Source organism: Gekko japonicus, unplaced genomic scaffold (genome assembly GCF_001447785.1).
Source record: "Gekko japonicus isolate JY-2015 unplaced genomic scaffold, Gekko_japonicus_V1.1 scaffold1097, whole genome shotgun sequence".
Lineage (NCBI taxonomy): Eukaryota > Metazoa > Chordata > Lepidosauria > Squamata > Gekkonidae > Gekko > Gekko japonicus.
In genome coordinates this window covers 38493-59585 of record NW_015162513.1, presented here as the reverse complement: position 1 = coordinate 59585, position 21093 = coordinate 38493, and the positions used below count along the sequence as shown (strand labels likewise).

The window sequence follows — 21093 nt, the reverse complement described above, 5'->3', positions numbered from 1 at the left end:
GCTCCGGCGCTGGCCCAGGGAGGCGACGACGGGCCTCCTCTGGCCTCCCTGGGGCCACAGCGTTCTGGCGCAGGCCCCAGGAAGTTGGCAACGGGCCTCCTCTGCTCTCCCTGGGGCGACAGCGCTCTGGCACGAGCCAGCAACAAGTCTCCTGGGGCCGCAGCGCTCCCGTGCGAGCCCCAGGGAGCCGGTGACGGGCCTCCTCTGGTCTCCCTGAGGTGGCAGCGCTCCGGCGCGAGCCCCAGGAAACCATCAACGGGCCTCCCTGGGGCGGCAGCGCTCCAGCGCTAGCCCCAGAGAACCAGCAACAGGCCTCCTCTGGTCTCCATGGGGCTGCAGCGCTCCGGCGAAGCGATACCTATTTGTCTACTTGCAATTTCTTGCTTTCAAACTGCTAGGTTGACAGGAGCTGGGGCCAGAGACGGGAGCTCACTCCATCACAGAGCACTAGGATCTCGAAGTGCCGAGCTACGGACCTTCCAGTCTGCAGCTCAGCGTCTTAATCTCTGAGCCAATATTTGTGAATTGCCGAGCTACAGACCTTCCAGTCTGCAGCTCAGCATCTTAACCTCTGAGCCAATATATGTGAACCCCCCGAAATAACATTTTTGTTTGCACACCCCTAATACATTTCAGCTCTTCATATTTGTTTTTCTTTGTTTTTTTAAAAAGTGTATCTACATTTTGTTGAAAGCTAGAATAAAATTCTGAATTTAGAGATCTTGGTAGATTCTTGGATATGGGTTTGTGTTTTAAAGAGCGTTGTTAAAAATATAAAAAGGAATGTGTATATATTGAATGTACTGTAATTCTGGCTGGAGGTATACTTTCACTTAAGCAAATAGTTTGCTTATTTCCAGTAATTCACACTCTTTTGAGTCAAACTCTAGGTCTTATTTTAGATTTACTTGGCTATGAATTATTTTTGGACTCTTTGGTCTGTTATCTAAAGGACAGCATTTGTGTTAACAGATGTGCAATTAATAGTCAGTCTGCAAGAAAGTTGTTGCATGCTGGAAATTATGGGAAGCTAGTTTTAATCTGGAATTTAGTTTACATGGCCAAGCTAACATACTGATATAGAAGCATTGGAGGTTTGAATATTGAATCTGATAAGTTAATTGAAAAGGGCTCTGCCTTTGTAATGGCCTGGAATGATAAAGTAAGAGGTGGGGCTTGACTATCTTTCTGGTATTAAAAAAGAATGTTTAAAAATACCTACATCCCAGAAATTGATTCAAAGTTGTATATCAGACCATCTATCGTTTGATGTTAAAAGCAAGTTTGAACTGAAATAATTGATAACTGTTGTGATTTCTCCCCCCAGAAATACTGGAGAGGATATTGTACCAGAATAAAGTATCTGCGGCTGCAATATCATACAGTCCTCATACAAGCAAGGATAAGAATGTTGCTTTCACGGGCTGCTTATAAAAAAGTTCTCTGGGCTGCTCTCACCATTCAAAGGCGCTGGCGGGCTTCATTGAGGACAAAAAATGATTACCAAAATTACCAGAATTTAAAGGTGTCAGCATTTGTGATTCAGTCTGCATTTAGAAGATGGAAAATGAAACAGAAAGTGGAAGCTGAGCTGCTATTGCTAGAGACAGAACTGGCAAAAAAAACAAGAGCTGCTGTTGTAATTCAGTCATGGTACAGGATGATCAGAGACCGAAGCAGGTATTTGCATGTCAGGCAAAGTGTTATCCGGATACAAGCCTGGTTCAGATGCATTGTAGCTAAATTCGTTTACAAACAGAAGAAAGCAGGTGTATTGGCTATTCAGAAGTATTACAGAGCATACAGACTGGGAAAAGCTGAAAGGGAAACGTATCTGCAGAAATGTGCAGCAATAATAATTCTTCAGTCTGCTTTTAGGGGATTGAAAGCTCGTTTATTATTAAGGCGGATGAGAGCAGTTTGTATCATTCAGTCATTTTGGAGAATGAGACAAGAGAGGCAAAGATTTCTGCATGTGAAACATTCTGTTATTGTGGTACAGTCATACGTGAGAAAACAACAGCAGCTAAAAAGATACCAAGCAATTAAAGATGCTGCCTCTGTTGTTCAAGCCAGATACAGAGCTTACATGGCTTCTAAAAAAGCAGTTACTTCTTACCAGAAATTACGCCATGCTGCTGTCATTTTACAATCTGCATTCAGAGCAAGACAAGCTAGGATGAAGGTCAACATGCTGAAATCTGTAATAAAAATCCAGTCCTGCTTTCGTGCTCATGTTGCCCGGAAAAGATTTCTAAACTTAAAACGTGCTGCTGTGAAAATTCAGGCTTTTATAAAGATGAGGCAAGCATGTAAACGTTACTGTGCATTAAGAGAAGCAGCCATATATGTCCAGCAAAGGTACCGTTCCCAGAAACATGCCTTTCAGTTGAAAGAAGACTATGCAAAACTTAGACAAGCTTGTGTAAAAGTCCAAGCTGTTGTACGAGGAAATCACACTAGAAAATGGGTGAAGAGAAGACAAGAGGCTGCGATTGTACTTCAAGCCCAATACAGAATGAAGAGAGAGAGGCAACACTATCTGAGCCTGCGTAGAGCTTCTGCTGTTATTCAGATACACTATCGTGCCTACAGAGTGGGAACCCATCAGAGGCAGAGCTTCCTGCAACTCAAAAAGTCAACTGTCAGTTTGCAAGCAGCCTGCAGGGGTTATAGACTGCGTAAAACACTTCAGCTTCAAAATGAAGCTGCTCTCAAGATCCAGGCAGCTTTTAGGGCATACAATGCAAGAACGAAATACCAAATCATGGTTCAAGCTTCCATTATGATTCAGAGATGGTATAGGGCTTCCAGAACAACATCCAAAATCCGACAAAGTTTCTTAAGGACTAAAGCAGCTGTTATTACCTTGCAGGCAGCTTCCCGTGGCTGGCTAGTAAGGAAACGTATTCAGGAACAGTGGGCTGCTGTGATTGTTATCCAGTCTGCCTTTAGGAAGTATAAAGCTCTGAAAAAGTTCACAATGACAAGAAATGCTGTTCTAACACTTCAACGGCATTACAGAGCTCTAATTTCTGGTAGAGAACAACGGCAGGCATATATTCTGCTCCGTACCTGTATCATACAACTCCAGGCAGCTTGGAGAGGGAGTATGGTAAGAGAGCAAATAAAACAACAACATCAGGCTGCAGTAGTCATACAGTCCTACTATAAGATGCACATCAGTCGAGAAAAGTTCAAACGTTTGAGACTGGCTGCTGTGTCTATTCAGAGATGGTATCGTGCTGTTTTCCTAGCCAGCTGCCAAAGGCAGGAGTACCTTGCACTAAAGGAAGCAACGGTTAAAATCCAGGCAGTTTACAGGGGTGTGAGAACCAGGCGAAAACTTCAATGCATGCATCATGCTGCTGTCTGTATTCAGGCAATGTTTAAGATGCATCAAGTTCGCACTAGATATCAGGCAATGAAGCTAGCAACAGCTGTAATTCAAGTAAGATACAGAGCTCTTTGCAGAAGCAGACAGGAACAGGCAAAGTATCTGGAGCTAAGAGAGGCTTCCGTTATCCTTCAGTCTGCCTACAGTGGCTTGAAGGTTAGACAAGAGCTAAAAACTTTGCACCAGTCTGCAGTTTCTATTCAGTCATTTTATCGAATGTACAAGCAGCAGAAATCTTTCAGACAGTTAATTACAGCGGCAAAATTGATTCAGCAGTGGTATCGTGGTTGCAAAGAGCGAAATGTTCAGATGGACAAATTCAGGAAGATAAAGATTGCTGCCCTCCAAATTCAATCTGCATTCAGAGGCATGAAAGAAAGGCGCCGTTTGAAAAAGAGGCATGCAGCTGCCACTACTATTCAAAGGAGATTTAGAGGTTTTCTTCAGCGGCAAAGTTTCATTTCTCTTAAAGCAGCTGCTGTGACCATTCAGAGGAGGTATCATGCTACAAGACTAGCAAAACAGCAGCGCGACAAGTATCTTCACTTCTGTAAATCTGCCGTCATCGTGCAGTCTACCTTCAGAGGCATGTTGGCCAGGAAACATGTGAAGAGAATGCATGTGGCTGCTACCATTATTCAAGCAACTTTCAGAATGCATAGAGCACATAGTCATTACAGAGCTGTGAAGCTTGCTTCTATCATAATACAGCAGCACTACAGAGCATACAAAGAAGCTAACAACACAAGAGAACTATACTTGAAGCAGCGCCACTCTGCTTTAATTCTTCAGGCAGCCTATAGAGGAATGAAAACGCGACATATCTTAAAGAAGCGGCATAGTGCTGCAGCAGTCATCCAAAGTCACTTTCGCATGCACAGGCAACATTGTTCCTACAAAAAAGTGCAATGGGCAGCCATAACTGTACAGACCAGATTCAGAGCCTATCAACTGAGCAAGCTGGTAGTCCAGCAGTACTCCTCTGCTGAGAGAGCTGTCACTAGCCTTCAGATGGCTTCTTGCACGATGAAGGAGGCAAGCTGTCAGGCAAGGCATCATGCTGCTGTTGTGCTTCAGAGGAGTTTTAAAATGTGGAGAGACCGTAGAAGATACCTTGCTTATCAAGCAGCTGCTGCCGTCCTTCAGAGACGATACAGAGCACTGATTTTGTCCAGAAGGCAAGCTCGAGAATATCTTTGCCTTCGTGCAGCGACTGTTTGTATTCAATCTTTCTACAGAGGTTTTAAAATACGGAGAAAAGTTCGACACATGCATTCTGCAGCAAGAGCAATTCAGGCAGAATTTAGAATGTATCGGGAGAGGCTCTCTTACCAGAGACTGCGGCACGCTGCTGTCACCATCCAAAATTACTATCGTGCTTACCTAAAAGGGAAACATCAGCGAAAGGTATACCTGGAGGTATGGAAGGCTGCAGTGGTGATTCAGGCCTCTTACAGAGGTATGAGAGTTCGGAAAGAACTGAGAGCCATGCACATCTCTTCAAGTGTCATCCAGTCTCTTTACCGTATGCATGTGCAGCATAAACGTTATAAACAGCTATGCTGGGCTGTGATAACGATTCAGTCTGCTTATCGTGGAATGGTAGCACGCAGAAAAGCAAAAGAAGTTGACATGGCAAGGAAAATTCAGCCTTATGTTCACATGGCTATGGATAGTGAGATTACTCAGTACAAAACTGCAGCTGTTACATTACAGGCTCTTTACCGGGGAAAGAAAGCCAGAGTGCGGTACCAGAAATACAGGAAAGCTGCTATTGTAATACAACAGTATTTTCGATCTTTCTTGGCCATGCAACATCAAAGAAGGGCTTACTTACAAACTCTGAGGAGCATCGTTGTTGTTCAAGCGACTGTAAGAGGATTCCTTGAACGTCGAAGGGTTTGCCGAATAAGAAGTGCAGTAAAAATGCAGGTATTTATCCATACTATTCTAGTGCTAATTGCTGGTAATTATGATAATATATGTCAGTACATACAGACCCACGGTTAAAATCAAAACTAGGCATAGGGATGGCTATGGGGCTGTTGTAACAAAGATATTAGGTGGTCTCCTCCCTCCAGTTCTAACCCTGAAAATTACTCTGTGGCTCTCCCAATCAAATTACTTTCTTCCCCCGTCCAATATCTGAAACAAGAGATTTATGTGTCAAATCCATGTCTACTAAAGAAAGAACACAAACATTCTCTGTTAAAGTTAGTGGAATTTTACAAATTCTTATATTTGGCTACATTATAACAAAACTGTTCTGATTAGGAAGTATAAATGAAAGCTGCTGTCAAAGTGTAGCTTGTATAAGTACATGCTTGTCAGTAGTGTTTTTAATAGTTACAGCCAGGGCTATTTTTGGGCAGGAACGCACAGGAACGGAGTTCCGACTGGCTCTCAAGTTGGCCACACCCAGCAGGAACTTATTAGCATAATAGGCCACAACCAACAGCAGGAACTCATTAGCATAATAGGCCACACCCAACAGCAGGAACTCATTAGGATTGGCTACATTAGGGGTGTGTGGCCTAACATGCAAAGGAGTTCCAGCTCCAAAAAAAGCCCTGGATTTTGACAACAAACAAGGTAAACAGAATAAGAAGCAAAAGGTGGGTGTGGCTGGATGACCACACTTCTGGTAACACGGGGAGGCTAATGAGCCATGCTGTCGTGGGTGTAGCCTAATATGCTAATGAGTTCCTGCTGCTGGGTATGGCCTATTATGCTAATGAGTTCCTGCTGGGCTTTTTCTACAAAAAAAGCCCTGGTTACAGCAAGTGGAATTAAGGTAGGTAATTCATGATCATTAGGTAACCCTGCAGATATGGATATGGTACTATTGGCCAAGTTACCAACTCTTGTTTTCTTTCAGTATAAAATGTAGATCACTTTTATATACCATGTATCAGGCTCCAAAGGGGGATTGGATTTGTGGAATCCCACTGTTTTCTGCTTTCCATTCTTTGTTAGAGCAACAAATCTTATCTGGAGGGTTTCTCCACTGTGTAAAGCTAACTATTGCTGCTTTTTCCGCCATATCCTTTCTAAAAGAATAATTCTATCAGATGTATTTTTAACTTGGATCAGTGAATATGACAGTTGCTTTAAACAGGATTTTAGGTAAAGGTAAAGGTTCCCTTGCTCGAAAGCCAGTCTAATCACAGCTGCCTTTAGTGTTCAAGTATAGCTGGAGTTGATAAATGTTAAAACTCAGTGTAAATCCTTACTAATTCTTATGCAGACTTACTGTTATGATTCAGTCTTCCTGCAGGAGATATATTAATCAAAAACAGTTGAAAAAGTGACTGTATGGCCAGTATTTTTTGATTTGGAAAATTAAGGGCAGCAATACCTGATCTAATTAAATGTAACTGATTATGTAACCTGGGAGGAAAGAACTTCCAGTTGTTGTAGATTTTCTGGGCTGTATGGCCATGGTCTTGGCATTGTAGTACCTGACGTTTTGCCAACAGCTGTGACTGGCATCCTCAGAGGTATAACACAGAAAGATGGAGTACTCTACTCCATCTGTCTGGTTGTACTCCATCTTTCTGTGTTATACCTCTGAGGATGCCAGTCACAGCTGTTGGCAAAACGTCAGGTACTACAATGCCAAGACCATGGCCATACAGCCTGGAAAACCTACAACAACTAATGAACTCCGGCTGTGAAAGCCTTTGACAACGACTTCCGGTTAAATGGAAGTCTTCCTTTTGAGAAAAACAAAACTTGCAAATCCCTACACTGGGCAGCCTAGTTAGACTACAGTCCTAGTGGGAGTTGAACTACTGCTTACTGATGATCAGTATAGAAGCTCTAGCTTCTGCATCACCTTACTGCATCACCTCATGTTATGTGAAAGATCCAATGTAATTCTGAACAAAAAGTAGGGATTGAATTGGAATCAGGGTGCAGCAGGTTTTTTCCAGATAGAAATCCCCCTAACCTGTTACTAGTCCTGGTAGGTGAAAAAAGGAAGGTACAGTAAGGGTCCCTGTCTCTAGCCTGTCACGGCTAGTGTCTGCTCAAAGTGGTGGTGTGGGGGTGAGGTCTATTAAGGTAGTTTTAAAAAACCAGAGTTCTCATCTCATATAAGTTTTTCTTATTCCCTGCTTTTATCCCCAATGGGGACCCAAAGTGGCATACAGTATCATTCTCCTCTCCTCCATTTTACCCTCAGAACAACCACCCTGTAAGATAGATTTGACTAAAAGAAAGTACCTGCTCCAAGGCCACCTACTGGGCCTTTATGACAGACCAGGGATTTGAGCCCATGACTCCCACATCCCGGTCCAGCAAGACTAACCACTCCAAAACACTTGCTGCTAATCACTGCAGTAACTTTTCTGGGTATTGAGTAGTCTTTCTCAGGAAGCCTCTTCCCAGTTTTCCCATGTAGACTCTGCTAGAAGGACAGTGTAATAGAAAATGTTTTCTGCTGAAGTTTTTAAAGCTTTCATATATGTGACTGTGTAGAATAGCCATTCTAAAACTGTCTTTCTGCTCTGAATATCTGTTTGGATTGCTTATTTATTTTATTTCCTCCTCTAGATATTGGAACAGAAATGGCAACATTCCCTACTTCATTTTGCAGCTTGTGCATATCATCATCTTTCTGCTGTTAGAATTCAAAGGGCTTATAGAAGTCATCTTCTCTGGAAGCATGAACAGATGCAACTTGCTTCTGTTTTGTACATTCAGGTTAGTTTGCTGGAAACAAAGGCTTTTTTTTTACATTTCTTCTATTAAACATGTTCAGTTTTCTTTGTAAAAATGTTCATTTCTCCATAGATTTTCTTGCTTAAACTTGTACTGAAGCTCAAACATATACGTAGATGGTTGATTAAACTCTTCGTCAAAGATGCAGTCACCTGCATAATGCAGCCACATGGAAAATCTGCTCTTTGTCCTCTCTCCCTCAAAGTAGTAATGTACATTTGTTTTAAATAGAGATGGTATCGTGCAAAGGTACAGAGGAGGAAATTCCTGCAGTATCGTGAGAAAATTATTAAAATTCAGAGAGTGGTGAGGAAATGGATGAAGCATAAAAATGCAAGTTCAAGTAAAATCCAGACAGGTGTGAGCCAAAAGACCTTAAATAATGGAATAACTAAATTTCAGGTAAATAAACATACTTGAGAAGTGCTTTTCTTTGAGCCATGGAATGATGACTAAAACTTCTATTTTGTTACTTGGATGTATCATGTGCTTTTTTTCCTCTGTGGGTAAAGAAATGAAGGATGTGGGTACTTAGAAGGATGGGTTTCAGCTTTTGGATTTTAAATTTAGTTCAGCCTAGGTAAGCTTCCTCCCAGAAAAGATCTTGTGAACTCCATCTAAAATAAATCTAGCATATTAGTAAAGTGGTTCACCAGCCATTCCATCCAAACCTACCAGTTGCTCAACTGTCATTTGTTTCTCATTAGTTGGTCAGTGCTGACTGGGGGGGGGGAAGCATCTCTTTGAGCACCAAACAGGTGATGATGTTAGGACTCAAGAACACTGTGGGCACACCGAGGCCTTCTTCAGGACTCATAATATCTGATTAAGCCATGGCACTCCAGGCAGGGTGTTGCATCCGCAGCTCATCCATTGCTTGGCACTGATTGTAGGGGGGGTGTTTCCCTCCGATCAGCACCAAACAGCTGGTGGAGCCTGCACAGGAGCCCTCTGGGTGCTTCCTGACTCTATCAGCTGTTAGGCACTAATTAGAAGGTCACTCCCCTTCCACTGGTCCTGAACTGCTGATAGAGCTAGACAGCCCTAGGTGGGCTCTCAAGTCTGGGCACACTCTGGCTCAGCACCAAACAGGTGATGATGTTAGGACTCAAGAGCACTGTGGGCACACCGAGGCCTTCTTCAGGACTGACTGATTAAGCCATGGCACTCCAGGCAGGGTGTTGCATCCGCAGCTCATCCATTGCTTGGCACTGATTGTAGGGGGGGTGTTTCCCTCCGATCAGCACCAAACAGCTGGTGGAGCCTGCACAGGAGCCCTCTGGGTGCTTCCTGACTCTATCAGCTGTTAGGCACTGATTAGAAGGTCACTCCCCTTCCACTGGTCTTGAACTGCTGATAGAGCTAGACAGCCCTGGGTGGGCTCTCAAGTCCGGGCACACTCTGGCTTCGTCATCTGCTCCGAGCAAAACAGCTAGTGAGGCTAGAGCAAGCCTCCAGCTCAGCTGCCCATGAGTGCTGCACAGCTGGTGCCTTTTTGTCTCCAGTTGCTGCCATTGCTTCCCCCAGGGTCTCCTTACAAGACAGGCCAAAGGGCTCACACTTCTCTTGAGAAGGATCTCTTGCCAACAAAAAGATTTTCTGCCCCTGCACTTAAAGGATCATCCTGTAACTTTGTGTGACTAACCTTCATTTCGTACACCTGTGATCATGGGATCACTTAGAGAAGTTATTGGGTCATTACACAGACACTATTTCCATGTGCACTTCCCAAATGTTCACTCACTGTAATATCTGAATTATCCTTTTTTTATTCTTTTGCTGGTCTTTGAACATAATAATTAGTTCATTCTGGGCTTGTTTTTAGGCTTTGTGGAGAGGATATTCGTGGAGGAAAAAGACTGACACTGATGAAACTAGAGCTCTGCGCGATAGTTTGGTGATGGCCAATAAAGAAAGCAAGGAAGAGATGAAGCTATGTAATAGAACTGCACTTGCCATTGATTACCTTCTAAAATACAAACATTTTTCATACATTCTGGCAGCTTTAAAAGACCTGGGTTAGTAATACCAAACTTGTAAAATCATTTCTCTTTAGTGATATATAAACAACCAGTCTTTTTGATTTGGTGTATATTAATTGTACAAAGGCCTCTCATTTTGTTCTGAGTTAAATCTTTTGAGAAACTAATTATTGGTAATTTTATGACCAACACATTTCAAATTCAGAAGAATTCTTCTTTACCCCACCATTGTATTTTCAGCCAAAAACTCATAATATCTGAATCTTGTTGAGCCACATTTCATTAACAGAGTGCAAGGAGCATTTGTTAATGCAGCTTTTGCTTGCTTTAGGGCAAGCGAGCTTTCAGTGCTTGGGAGCTACTAGTCTCTCACAAGAAATTATTGGAAGAGGGAGTATAATTTATTCCTTGAAGCCTGTGATTGAATTATATCTTCTGTGGGTACTTTGCATTCTAGTTTGAGGTCCCAAGTTGGGAACTGATCAGATACGGCAGGTTGCTGGTGAGCGTTACCCTAGCATGGGCTGGAGTGTTAGTGGTAGATGCCTGTAATTCCTATCCTTGAGCACACTGGGGTGGATCCAATCACTCTGCTCAGCAAAGATAGAAGCCTTTTTCCAGCTTAAGTGACTTTGAACAGAAGAACCGCTTAAGCTGGAGAAAGGTTCCCCAGGCTGGAGGAAAACTTTGAATTTTCCTGAGCAGAGTGGCTGGATCCATTTATTGTCAGGAGTAGATGATACGAGTGCCAAATCATTCCCTCATATGTGGAGCTTCCTCTCCCCAAGGTTGCTTCAGAAATTGGGTTTGGAAAAACAGCCATTCTCCCCCTCCCCAGAATAATTATTTCTGAGCTTGCAATTTAGTTTGGAAAGCCTAATAGTGCCTCTGAAGATACCAGGAAAGAGAGTCTCTAATTTATTTTTCTAGCATACTTTCTCACTGTTGCTCTTATTTGAAAATATATACTGACCACAGTGGCTTGTTTTCTTTCTCTAGAGGTTGTAACCAGATTATCTCCTGTTTGCTGTGAAAGTATGGCCCAAACCAAAGCAGTTGCCACTATTTTTACTTTGATTCGGAGCTGCAATCGCAGTGTCCCTTCTATGGACGTTATCAGATACTCAGTTCAAATCCTGCTTAATTTATCAAAGGTAATTTTTTTTTTTTTAATAATTGGTTTGTATTGGAAAAACCTGCTTCTCAAAACAAGTTAGTGATTCAGTGATACACATTACATTTTCCGCAGTTTTGGGGTAAAGTTTATCTAGAAGAAGAAGAGATTGGATTTATACCCCGCCCTTCACTTCGAGTCTCAGAGTGGCTTATAAACTCCTTTCCCTTCCCTTCCCCTCCCCCCAACAGACACCCTGTGAGGTGGGTGGGGCTGAGAGAGCTCTGACACAAACTGCTCTTTCAGGAACAGCTGTGCCAGAGCTTGTGACTGACCCAGGAGGTGCAAGTGGAGGAGTGGGGAATCAAACCCAGTTCTCCCAGATTAGAGTCCACACACTTAACCACTACACCAAACTGGCTCTCTATTTCATTATGGTTTTGAAACAATGAAACAATGAAAATGTATATGAACAAAGTACAGCTATTCAATAGTTCAGTCATTAACTTGGATCCAACAAGGTATTTCTGCTCATGGAAGGATTTCCTCCCAAGGAACATGACTTTCTCACCTCTCCCTTCTGACAGCAGCCCAAAGTACCCCCCAAGTATTCTTCACAGGAGGAAATCCTTTTGTCTGAAGAAAATCTCCATTGGATCAAATCCTTTTGTTTTGGAAAGAGCAAGAAAGTTTTTCCTTTGGATATTGGAATTAGGTCTGCTAGTCTAAACTCTAGTCATTCTTCACAAACAAACAGGTTTGGCTGTTCATTTAAATTTTGGCTTCATATATGCACATAGGATTAAATTTACAATTTAGTGTTTAGCTCAAGATGGATAGCCATGTTGGTCTGTCTGTAGGAGTAGAAAAGAACAAAAGTCCAGTAGAACCTTAAAGACTAACAAAATTTGTGGCAGAGTAGGAGCTTTTGTGAGTCGCTGCTCATTTTAGTGTATCTGTGAGAGTGAAATCCAAAAACATCTGGTGTTCTTTTTTATGACTTGGTCTAGACACTGGTCTATAACGTAAAAATGAGCATAAGTGAACTTCTGTGTTTAGAAGTTAAGTTTCTGTCTAAAATCACAAGCAAACTGAGCCAGGTGATCCTTTGCCCATGCTGCCCATGTTTGTTTTTTACACCATGTGGAAACCTTTTCCTGTAGGTAAGCGTAACTGGGCATGTTTGTTCTTCCATCGTCATACTGTAAAAATGATTTGCTTCTACATGTCCGGTGTAAGGCTTGTAAATAATGATATCAAGTAGTTGGACACCGTCCGCTATAGTTGTTATGCCTTTATAGCTCAAAGATAGGATTCTTAAGGATGTACTGTAAATGAGCAGTGTGTTTCTCCTTTTCAAGTATGAAAGGACAACTCAAGCTGTTTATGCAGTGGAAAATTCAGTAGATACATTGCTGGACCTACTTCAGATGTACCGTGAGAGAGCTGGTGACAAAATTTCAGAGAGAGGTGGAAGCATTTTTACGAAGACCTGCTGCCTGTTGGCTCTTCTTTCCAAAGATTCAACCAGAGCATTTGTAAGTCTGATACATTTTTGCTTATTTCACAGAGCTGACTTGCTTCTAAGATGATTTTCAGAGTAATGTGGGAGACATGGGGAACAACCAGCCTTGCAACTGTTAGTGAGCTGATCTGGCTGGTAGTGTATAGCCAATCAGTACAAATTGCATTTTATCTTGTACACAATATAAAGGGCTTCTGTCAAGTTGCAGGAGCTGATATTCTTTGCTTTTACAAAGACTGCATTTAATGTACAAATAACTCAAATATCAAAAATCTGGGTCGGATCCACGCACACTTCTTTTTCTCTGGCAAAGAAACAAGTTAGCATGCCCATTCATTAGTAGCTTGTGCACCCAGTCAGTAGAGGGACAGGAAAGATTAGATTTCCTTTCCTTTCATTTATTAGCTTCATTGACCAGAGTTCTTAAGCCAAACGTACAAACAGCTACTATAAGACACATGACATATAATTACAAGATAATTTAGACCAAACGTTTAGACCAAACGTTTTTACAAGAAAACTATTAAACATACTCACAAACAATATTAATAGACAACATTTTATAAACTTCCAGAATGATTAGCTTTAAAGGTTTTGATACTAAATGCTACCCTTAGAAGTTGACCACTAATTCTGCTGCTGATCTCTCACTTAGGAAAACTGATAGCCTTTTTTTAGCAGGGTGAGAAATCTGGAGCTTGGTTTCTGGATATTTTGACATCCCTGAACTAATATTGTGTTGACTCTGTGCATTATACATATAATAAAAGAGATTCTATCTATCAAGTACTGCTCATACCGCTATTGCCTTAAGCAGAAGTTAGAACCAAAAATTATTTTTAAAGACCTTACTCAGTATTATTTATCTTATATTTGATTATTGTGCCTAGGAAATTTTGCCACTGAAGAGGGTGACACGATAATTTGTAGCCGATAGTAGACATAAGACCTGGGCTCACACATTTAGCAATTCTGTATTTTTTTAGTAAAGAGGTGACTAAATTACCCTCAGCTCGTTGAATATAGGGCACTTCATAATTATATATTCGATGGATTCAATTTTATCATATGAGCATCTGCATCTTCTATTAGAGTATTATAACAGACGTACTTGTAACATCCAACTTACACACTTTTTAATTTGCCTTATAATGTCTTTAGTTTCTGTATTCTTAATTATATCATTTGTTATTCCTAGGCATTTCATTTTCTTTTCCAATAGCTGATCCCATTGGCTATAATGTTTATCTGCCTGGATAAGCTCAAATAGATTAGATCCTCCCTCAGATTTTAAAACCTTTACTTTGAAGAGAAATGCTTTAATCCAAGTCCTAGCTTCCATCGATAGTTTGCCTAGTTCCGCTCTCAGTGCTACGCCTGAGACACATCTGGGAGTAGTCAATAAATGTTGGAAAAAGTTGTACTGGATGGGATCAATTTTTTTCAGAAGCGGCTTGAATCCAAATTTCCACACCATACAGGAATTGGTTTAGAACCTTAGCATTAAATAGCTTTATGACTGAGGGGACAAATTCACCTCCTGATGAGTAGAAGTATTTTACAGTTGTCTTCCCTACTTTCAAGGCTGTGTTCCTTGATAAATCCAAGTGTATTTTCCGTGTAAGAGATGCTTCAAAGTGGATTCCCAGATATTTGAATTGATTGACCTGTTCCATAGGTTGGCCTGCTATGTCCCATTTGAAGATTTCCTCCTTTTTCCTTTTGGTGGATACTATGACTTGGATTTCACTGCCTTGGTGGACAAGTCCTCATGATAATAGTAAAGCTCGAAATTTTTTATCAGCTTGTGGAAGCCCACTATTGAACTAGACATTATACTGTGTCATCTGCATATAGAAGGACTGGAACTTCGTACTTAGATAAATATGAAAGATGATCTTCAAGAAATTACATATAGTAAATGTATTGAAGGTTTTCTGGTAAAGGAGAGTAAGGACAATATGGGGTGCAAGGGATGTAAACATTTGGAAATGAAAAACAGTGACATCTACTATGGCAATGAGAAAGCAAGATTTAAGTAAACCAGAAGGTGTGATTTATCAATGTAAGGGTGAGGATGGGGTGACTGACAAGAAAATGATGGGGGTGGTAATCCTGTATCAAATTTGGATCTCCTTGCTCACCTTTTGATCCTTGATAGTAACAAAACAGTACTGAACATCTTATCCTATAATGGTCGAGTGATAAGTTGGATGAATAAATGGGCGTTTAGAGAACATTATCTTATGTGCTACATCTATCTTACCTACTACATAAACACCCATCTCCCATTGACAAAATTTGTGGAAAGAATTCCAGGTTTCCTGAGGGAGGATAGAGTCTGACTTAATTTTTACTCTCCACAGATACCAACATTAATAGTCCACCGCTTAAAGGAATCCTTTTTACCTTTTACAGCTTCCATTACTTTGTTTGTTAACCATTCCATCTAAAAGGGAAGACCCCCCCTCTTAAAGAGTTCAGAGGTTTCATCTCAGCTAAGGAAAAATAAAAAAGACCATGGCCCCAACCCAGTCAAATAGAAGATGATTGGGAACTTCTTATTGATTTCATCTTCCCAGAGCCAGTATCTAAGCAGTGCACTGGTTTCATGAACAATCGAAAGTACCCTTGGAAACCTGAAGAACCACCCCTTCAAAATGACCCTTTATTAATATCTACCTCCCCTCAGCCGAACGTGGCTACTGTAGTGCATAACGGTACTAGTATAGGTGAAATTGAGGGCACTGAAGATAACTTATTAGCATCCTTTGGTGCCCTCCAACTAAGAGATCAGGACATGATCCAGAGATTACAAAGGTTGACTACCCTATATGACATTAAAATACAAGTTGACGGTAAATCAGATGAATAGTCCTGCTCAGCCAAGATGCCTTCAAACAGGCCCTCATAGAATGAGAAACTAGCTCTGCCCTTGAGTCCTTTTGGTCACAGGTTTCTGGATGGTTCAGCTGGGGATCCAGCCTCTAAAGAAAAATATATAATCCTGGAACATGACTGGGTGGGCTGCTAGGATGACAAGTGATGTTAAAGAATGCCTGAGTAGATTTGACCTAATACTACTTCAGGAAACATGAGTAAAGAGCAAAGTTTATCTCTCTGGCTTCACCTTGTATTATTTTCTACCATACTTGCAACTGATACTGGGAAAAGTGGAAGGTGCTCTGTAGGATTGATCTGTCTGATCTCAATAATCCTCAGTAAAGTCAGTGTTATTGAGTTACCTAATAGTCTTCCCTGTGTTATGACATTACTGGAATTTATGGAATTTTCTATAATTCCGGTGAACATTCATATCCCACCATTTTTCCATAATTTAAAATATCCCAGTGCTGGACCCAGTTAGAGGACTACTTGGAATCTTTGGCCAGGATTCATCCTACAACCACAGTACTTATCGCTGGAGATTTTAATGCTAGAATTGGGGAGACAAATGAGGACCTTTTTTGAAAATCTATAAACATTTGGATAAAAGGACTTTCTAATTAAAGGATCTGGCAGACATTTTGCATCCTTATTACTAAAGAATGATCTGATAATATTAAATAGATGTACAAGGTTTGATGGAAAAAGAGATTTTTCCTTTATAAATCATCTACGAGCAAGTGTAGTAGACTATTTTCTTGCTTCTGCTGACTTACTCAGAAGAGTGGAATCCCTGGAAGTGAAGGATTATTTGGGGAGGTGATCATTATTCTGTACAATTATTATTATGTCTAGATGTTTACCATCACTCACCTAAGGTAACGAACTTTGCACTAATCCAGACACATAACACCTTAAGATCACTGAGATGGTGTAAAGCCATTGAAGTGAAAGCGAAAACACAAATGAACTTGATAGAAACCAGATGTACAGGTCCCCAAATAATTGAGAACATGGCTAATATAGAATTTTTAATGGATTTAATGGACTTTTTCAAGCCTTCCTTGGTGACAGCAAAGCCCATGGGATAGGTTACAACCGACAGAAATAATTGGTATGATTCTGACTGTAAGGTGCTCAAAAGATAAATCAAGTGCCTATATAGACAGTTTAAGAACGTAAGTAAAACAGAGATATTGCTAAGTATTTTGTAATTGAAAAAAAAAAGAATATTAAAAAACTATTGAAATTTAAGAAGCCTGAGGCCCAGAAAAGAGATTGGGAAATAATAAGAGATCTTTGATGTGGTCTCTGTGCTTCACACCCATAGGATCTAGTGCGCACGCGCTGGATTGATCAGCATTGTAGCAAGCTCTTTAACGGATTTTCGCGCCCAGACCTCGGGCATGCGCAGGAACCCCACCACGCATGCCCAGAGGGGAGGGCGCGGACATCCCGCCAGTTCCTTCAAACTGCTGCGTTGGAAAGACCTTTTCTTCGTTGGTCTGATCGGTTCGCTTTTTTGGCTATTTGTCTCACGGCTCTTCGGATTTCCCCCCTCAGTTTTCTTCCCTTTTCTCAGCCTTCTTTGTTTGGTCTTCAAAAACTAAAAAAGAAGAAGTTGTTTTTGTGTTGAGGGGGAAGTTGTCGGTTTTACCTCAGTTTGGCCTTCGGGCTCCCCCCCCCCCTTCTTTCTTCTACATCTTTATTTTTTATGGAGAAGAAGTGAGTTTATTTTCAACCGCTGTAAGGGTTGCGGCAGCAAACTCGCTCCACCTGACCGCCACATCCTTTGTATTTTTTGTTTGGGGGAGTCTCATTGACCTGAGTCTTGCAGGCACTGTGCTAGGTTTTCGAACCAGACACGAAAAAACCGAGCTGCACGCCTTAAAGTGGCATTACTTGAGTCGGCGTTACATCCTCCCTCAGCTATGGAGTCCGAGAGACCATCGACATCGACGGCTCCGGCATCAAGGCCTGCCTCCGATATTGGCCAACCAACATCGAAACCACCGGCATCGAAGGCACAATCCTCCGCTTCTACTCCGGTGAAGAAGAAGCACAAGCCATGTAAGGAGCACAAGTCCGCAAAAAAGGGCTCCTCTAAGTCCCTAAAGGTGGGAAAAAAGGGGAAGGTAGCGGTGTCTGGACTGGGTGATGCCCCAAATGTGCCTCCAACAGCAGTATCGACATCGGAGGTCCATGCCCCTCCACCGATACCGACCATTCAGCTATTGGACTCCCCTGTACAACAACTAGAAGACCGTCCTTACTCCGATATCGAGATGGTGCAGCTCCTTATTCGTCCTATGGATGCAGAGGCTTCTCCCTCTCCTTCCCCGTAGTCGACATCAATGGTGTCAGAGGCTCCCGACATCTATTCACGCTGGAATCGATACGCCTCTAGCAGCACGCAGCGCTACCCTCCATGTCTGCTTCTTGAACCGGTCAACATCAATGACCGAGTTTATAGAGACCACTCTCAAAGACAAGCTACTCCTTTGTCTCCGAGACGTACCCATTCTAGAAGTCGATCCCCCCGAGACTTTATTCTCCCACCACTACCTCTGTCTTGGGATCAACACCAACTGAGGTATCTCTACGGGGGTTATCCACCATCCATGCCATGGTTGACTCCGGCAGGCTATTCCGACTGGGATCGGTACCCGACCCATTCTGTCCACAGATCAAGGTCGCCCTACAAATCCAGACCTTCAGCAGCTCTGTCTCGTCCTCTGGCAGACGATCCTTCCCACCATAATCCGGAACGTTGTTGTCCCAGCCCCCAGGTCGTACCACCAAAGATTTTAACCAGTCAAATGGAAGTCACTCCAATTCAAGTGCCAGACCAGGGCTCTTCTGATTCTGCAGAAGAGGATTCTGATACGGAGGCCTCCGAGGTTAACACCTCTCCTGACCACAAGTTTCCTAACCAAGCTGTTGCAGATGATCTACCTATATCCCCATCCGACAACCTCACTTCCTATGCAGACCTTGTTAAGAGAATGGCCCATTCTCTAGGCCTCTCAGTCATACAACAACAGCCACAAGTTACAGATGCCGTTTTTGATATCGTGCAACTGGATACCTCCCCCCTCAGTTTTCTTCCCTTTTCTCAGCCTTCTTCGTTTGGTCTTCAAAAACTAAAAAAAAAAAGTTGTTTTTGTGTTGAGGGGGAAGTTGTCGGTTTTACCTCAGTTTGGCCTTCGGCCCCCCCCCCCTTCTTTCTTCTACATCTTTATTTTTTATGGAGAAGAAGTGAGTTTATTTTCAACCGCTGTAAGGGTTGCGGCAGCAAACTCGCTCCACCTGACCGCCACATCCTTTGTATTTTTTGTTTGGGGGAGTCTCATTGACCTGAGTCTTGCAGGCACTGTGCTAGGTTTTCGAACCAGACACGAAAAAACCGAGCTGCACGCCTTAAAGTGGCATTACTTGAGTCGGCGTTACATCCTCCCTCAGCTATGGAGTCCGAGAGACCATCGACATCAACGGCTCCGGCATCAAGGCCTGCCTCTGATATCGGCCAACCAACATCGAAACCACCGGCATCGAAGGCACAATCCTCCGCTTCTACTCCGGTGAAGAAGAAGCCCAAGCCATGTAAGGAGCACAAGTCCACAAAAAAGGGCTCCTCTAAGTCCCTAAAGGCGGCAAAAAAGGGGAAGGTAGCGGTGTCTGCACTGGGTGATGCCCCAAATGTGCCTCCCACTCCAACGGCAGTATCGACATCGGAGGTCCATGCCCCTCCACCGATACCGACCATTCAGCTATTGGACTCCCCTGTACAACAACTAGAAGACGTTGCAGCTCCTTACTCGTCCTATGGATGCAGAGGCTTCTCCCTCTCCTTCCCCGTAGTCGACATCGATGGTGTCAGAGGCTCCCAACATCTATTCACGCCGGAATCGACACGCCTCTAGCAGCACGCAGCGCCACCCTCCATGTCTGCTTCTTGAACCGGTCAACATCAATGACCGAGTTTATAGAGACCGCTCTCAAGGACAAGCTACTCCTTTGTCTTCTCCGAGACGTACCCATTCTAGAAGTCGATCCCCCCGAGACTTTATTCTCCCACCACTACCTCTGTCTTGGGATCAACGCCAACTGAGGTATCTCTACGGGGGTTATCCACCATCCATGCCGTGGTTGACTCCGGCAGGCTATTCCGACTGGGATCGGTACCCGACCCATTCTGTCCACAGATCAAGGTCGCCCTACAAATCCAGACCTTCAGCAGCTCTGTCTCGTCCTCTGGCAGACGATCCTTCCCACCATAATCCGGAACGTTGTTGTCCCAGCCCCCAGGTCGTACCACCAAAGATTTTAACCAGTCAAATGGAAGTCACTCCAATTCAAGTGCCAGACCAGGGCTCTTCTGATTCTGCAGAAGAGGATTCTGATACAGAGGCCTCTGAGGTTAACACCTCTCCTGACCAGAAGTCTCCTAACCAAGCTGTCGCTGATGATCTCCCTATATCCCCATCCGACAATCTCACGTCCTATGCAGACCTCGTCAAAAGAATGGCCCATTCTCTAGGCCTCTCAGTAGTTCAACACCAACCTCAGGTTACAGATGCTGTCTTCAATATCATGCAACTGGATACCTCCACTACCATAACACTGCCCATGTCTGCGGTCCTTTTACAAGCTGCGAAAGCACCATGGGAAAAACCTTCATCGGCCCCAGTGTCAACAAGACGCCTGGACCACATGTACAGATTCCAGGAGACCGGAGCTGAATTTTTATTCTCCCACCCTCAGCCAAACTCGATGGTTGTAACATCCTCGTCCAAATCAAAAAGAACACACTTTGGAGGGAGCGGTGGCGCAGGCGGTTAAACGCCTGCATATAACATCTATACACAGCTGTGACAGCTGTTCGATTCCCCACCACAGCCAGAGTGAGCACCTGGCCCTTGTCCCAGCTCCCGCCAACCCAGCGGTTCGAAAGCACGATGTAACACCTAATGTGCGAGTAGATCAATGGGTACCTACATATATATGTGGCCTTAGGTAAGGGATAACGATTAACTGTAGAGCCGCTCAGAGACCCCCTGTGGGGGGTTTGAGCGGGGTAGCAAGTCGAAAATTAAATAAATAAAAAAATAAATATTTTTTATTAGGGGTGCACCAAGGTGCCACCTGGGGAGGGTGGGGCTTGGGGAGGGGAGGGACCTTAGACGGGGATAATGCTGGATAGAGTCCACCCTTCGACGACGAGAGGCGAGGCGGCGAGCAGGAGACAGCAAGCGGCGGAAAAATGGCAACGGAGGCATAACATCTTCGAGGGGCCGGACGCTGGTGAAGGCGGAGCCAGGAGGACGCCGGTGCGTGAAAGGCGCATGCGCGGTGGAACCTTAATGGACGGAACCAGAAGCTGCACCAGAAGCACGCCGAGCGCCAGAGAGGCCCGCTGTACCACCACTGGGAGGAAGAAGCCAGAAGAAGCCGTACCGACGAG

General features: G+C 43.2%; 1 protein-coding gene across 1 annotated transcript in view; it reads left to right on the top strand.

Moving 5' to 3' along the window:
- The window catches only part of ASPM (abnormal spindle microtubule assembly), a 41812-nt gene that overhangs the window by 16363 nt on the left and 4356 nt on the right, over positions 1-21093 (top strand). The window contains 6 exon segments of the mRNA XM_015406179.1: positions 1275-5329; positions 7955-8104; positions 8354-8524; positions 9948-10140; positions 11104-11258; positions 12580-12756. Coding sequence (XP_015261665.1) covers positions 1275-5329; positions 7955-8104; positions 8354-8524; positions 9948-10140; positions 11104-11258; positions 12580-12756 — 4901 coding nt within the window.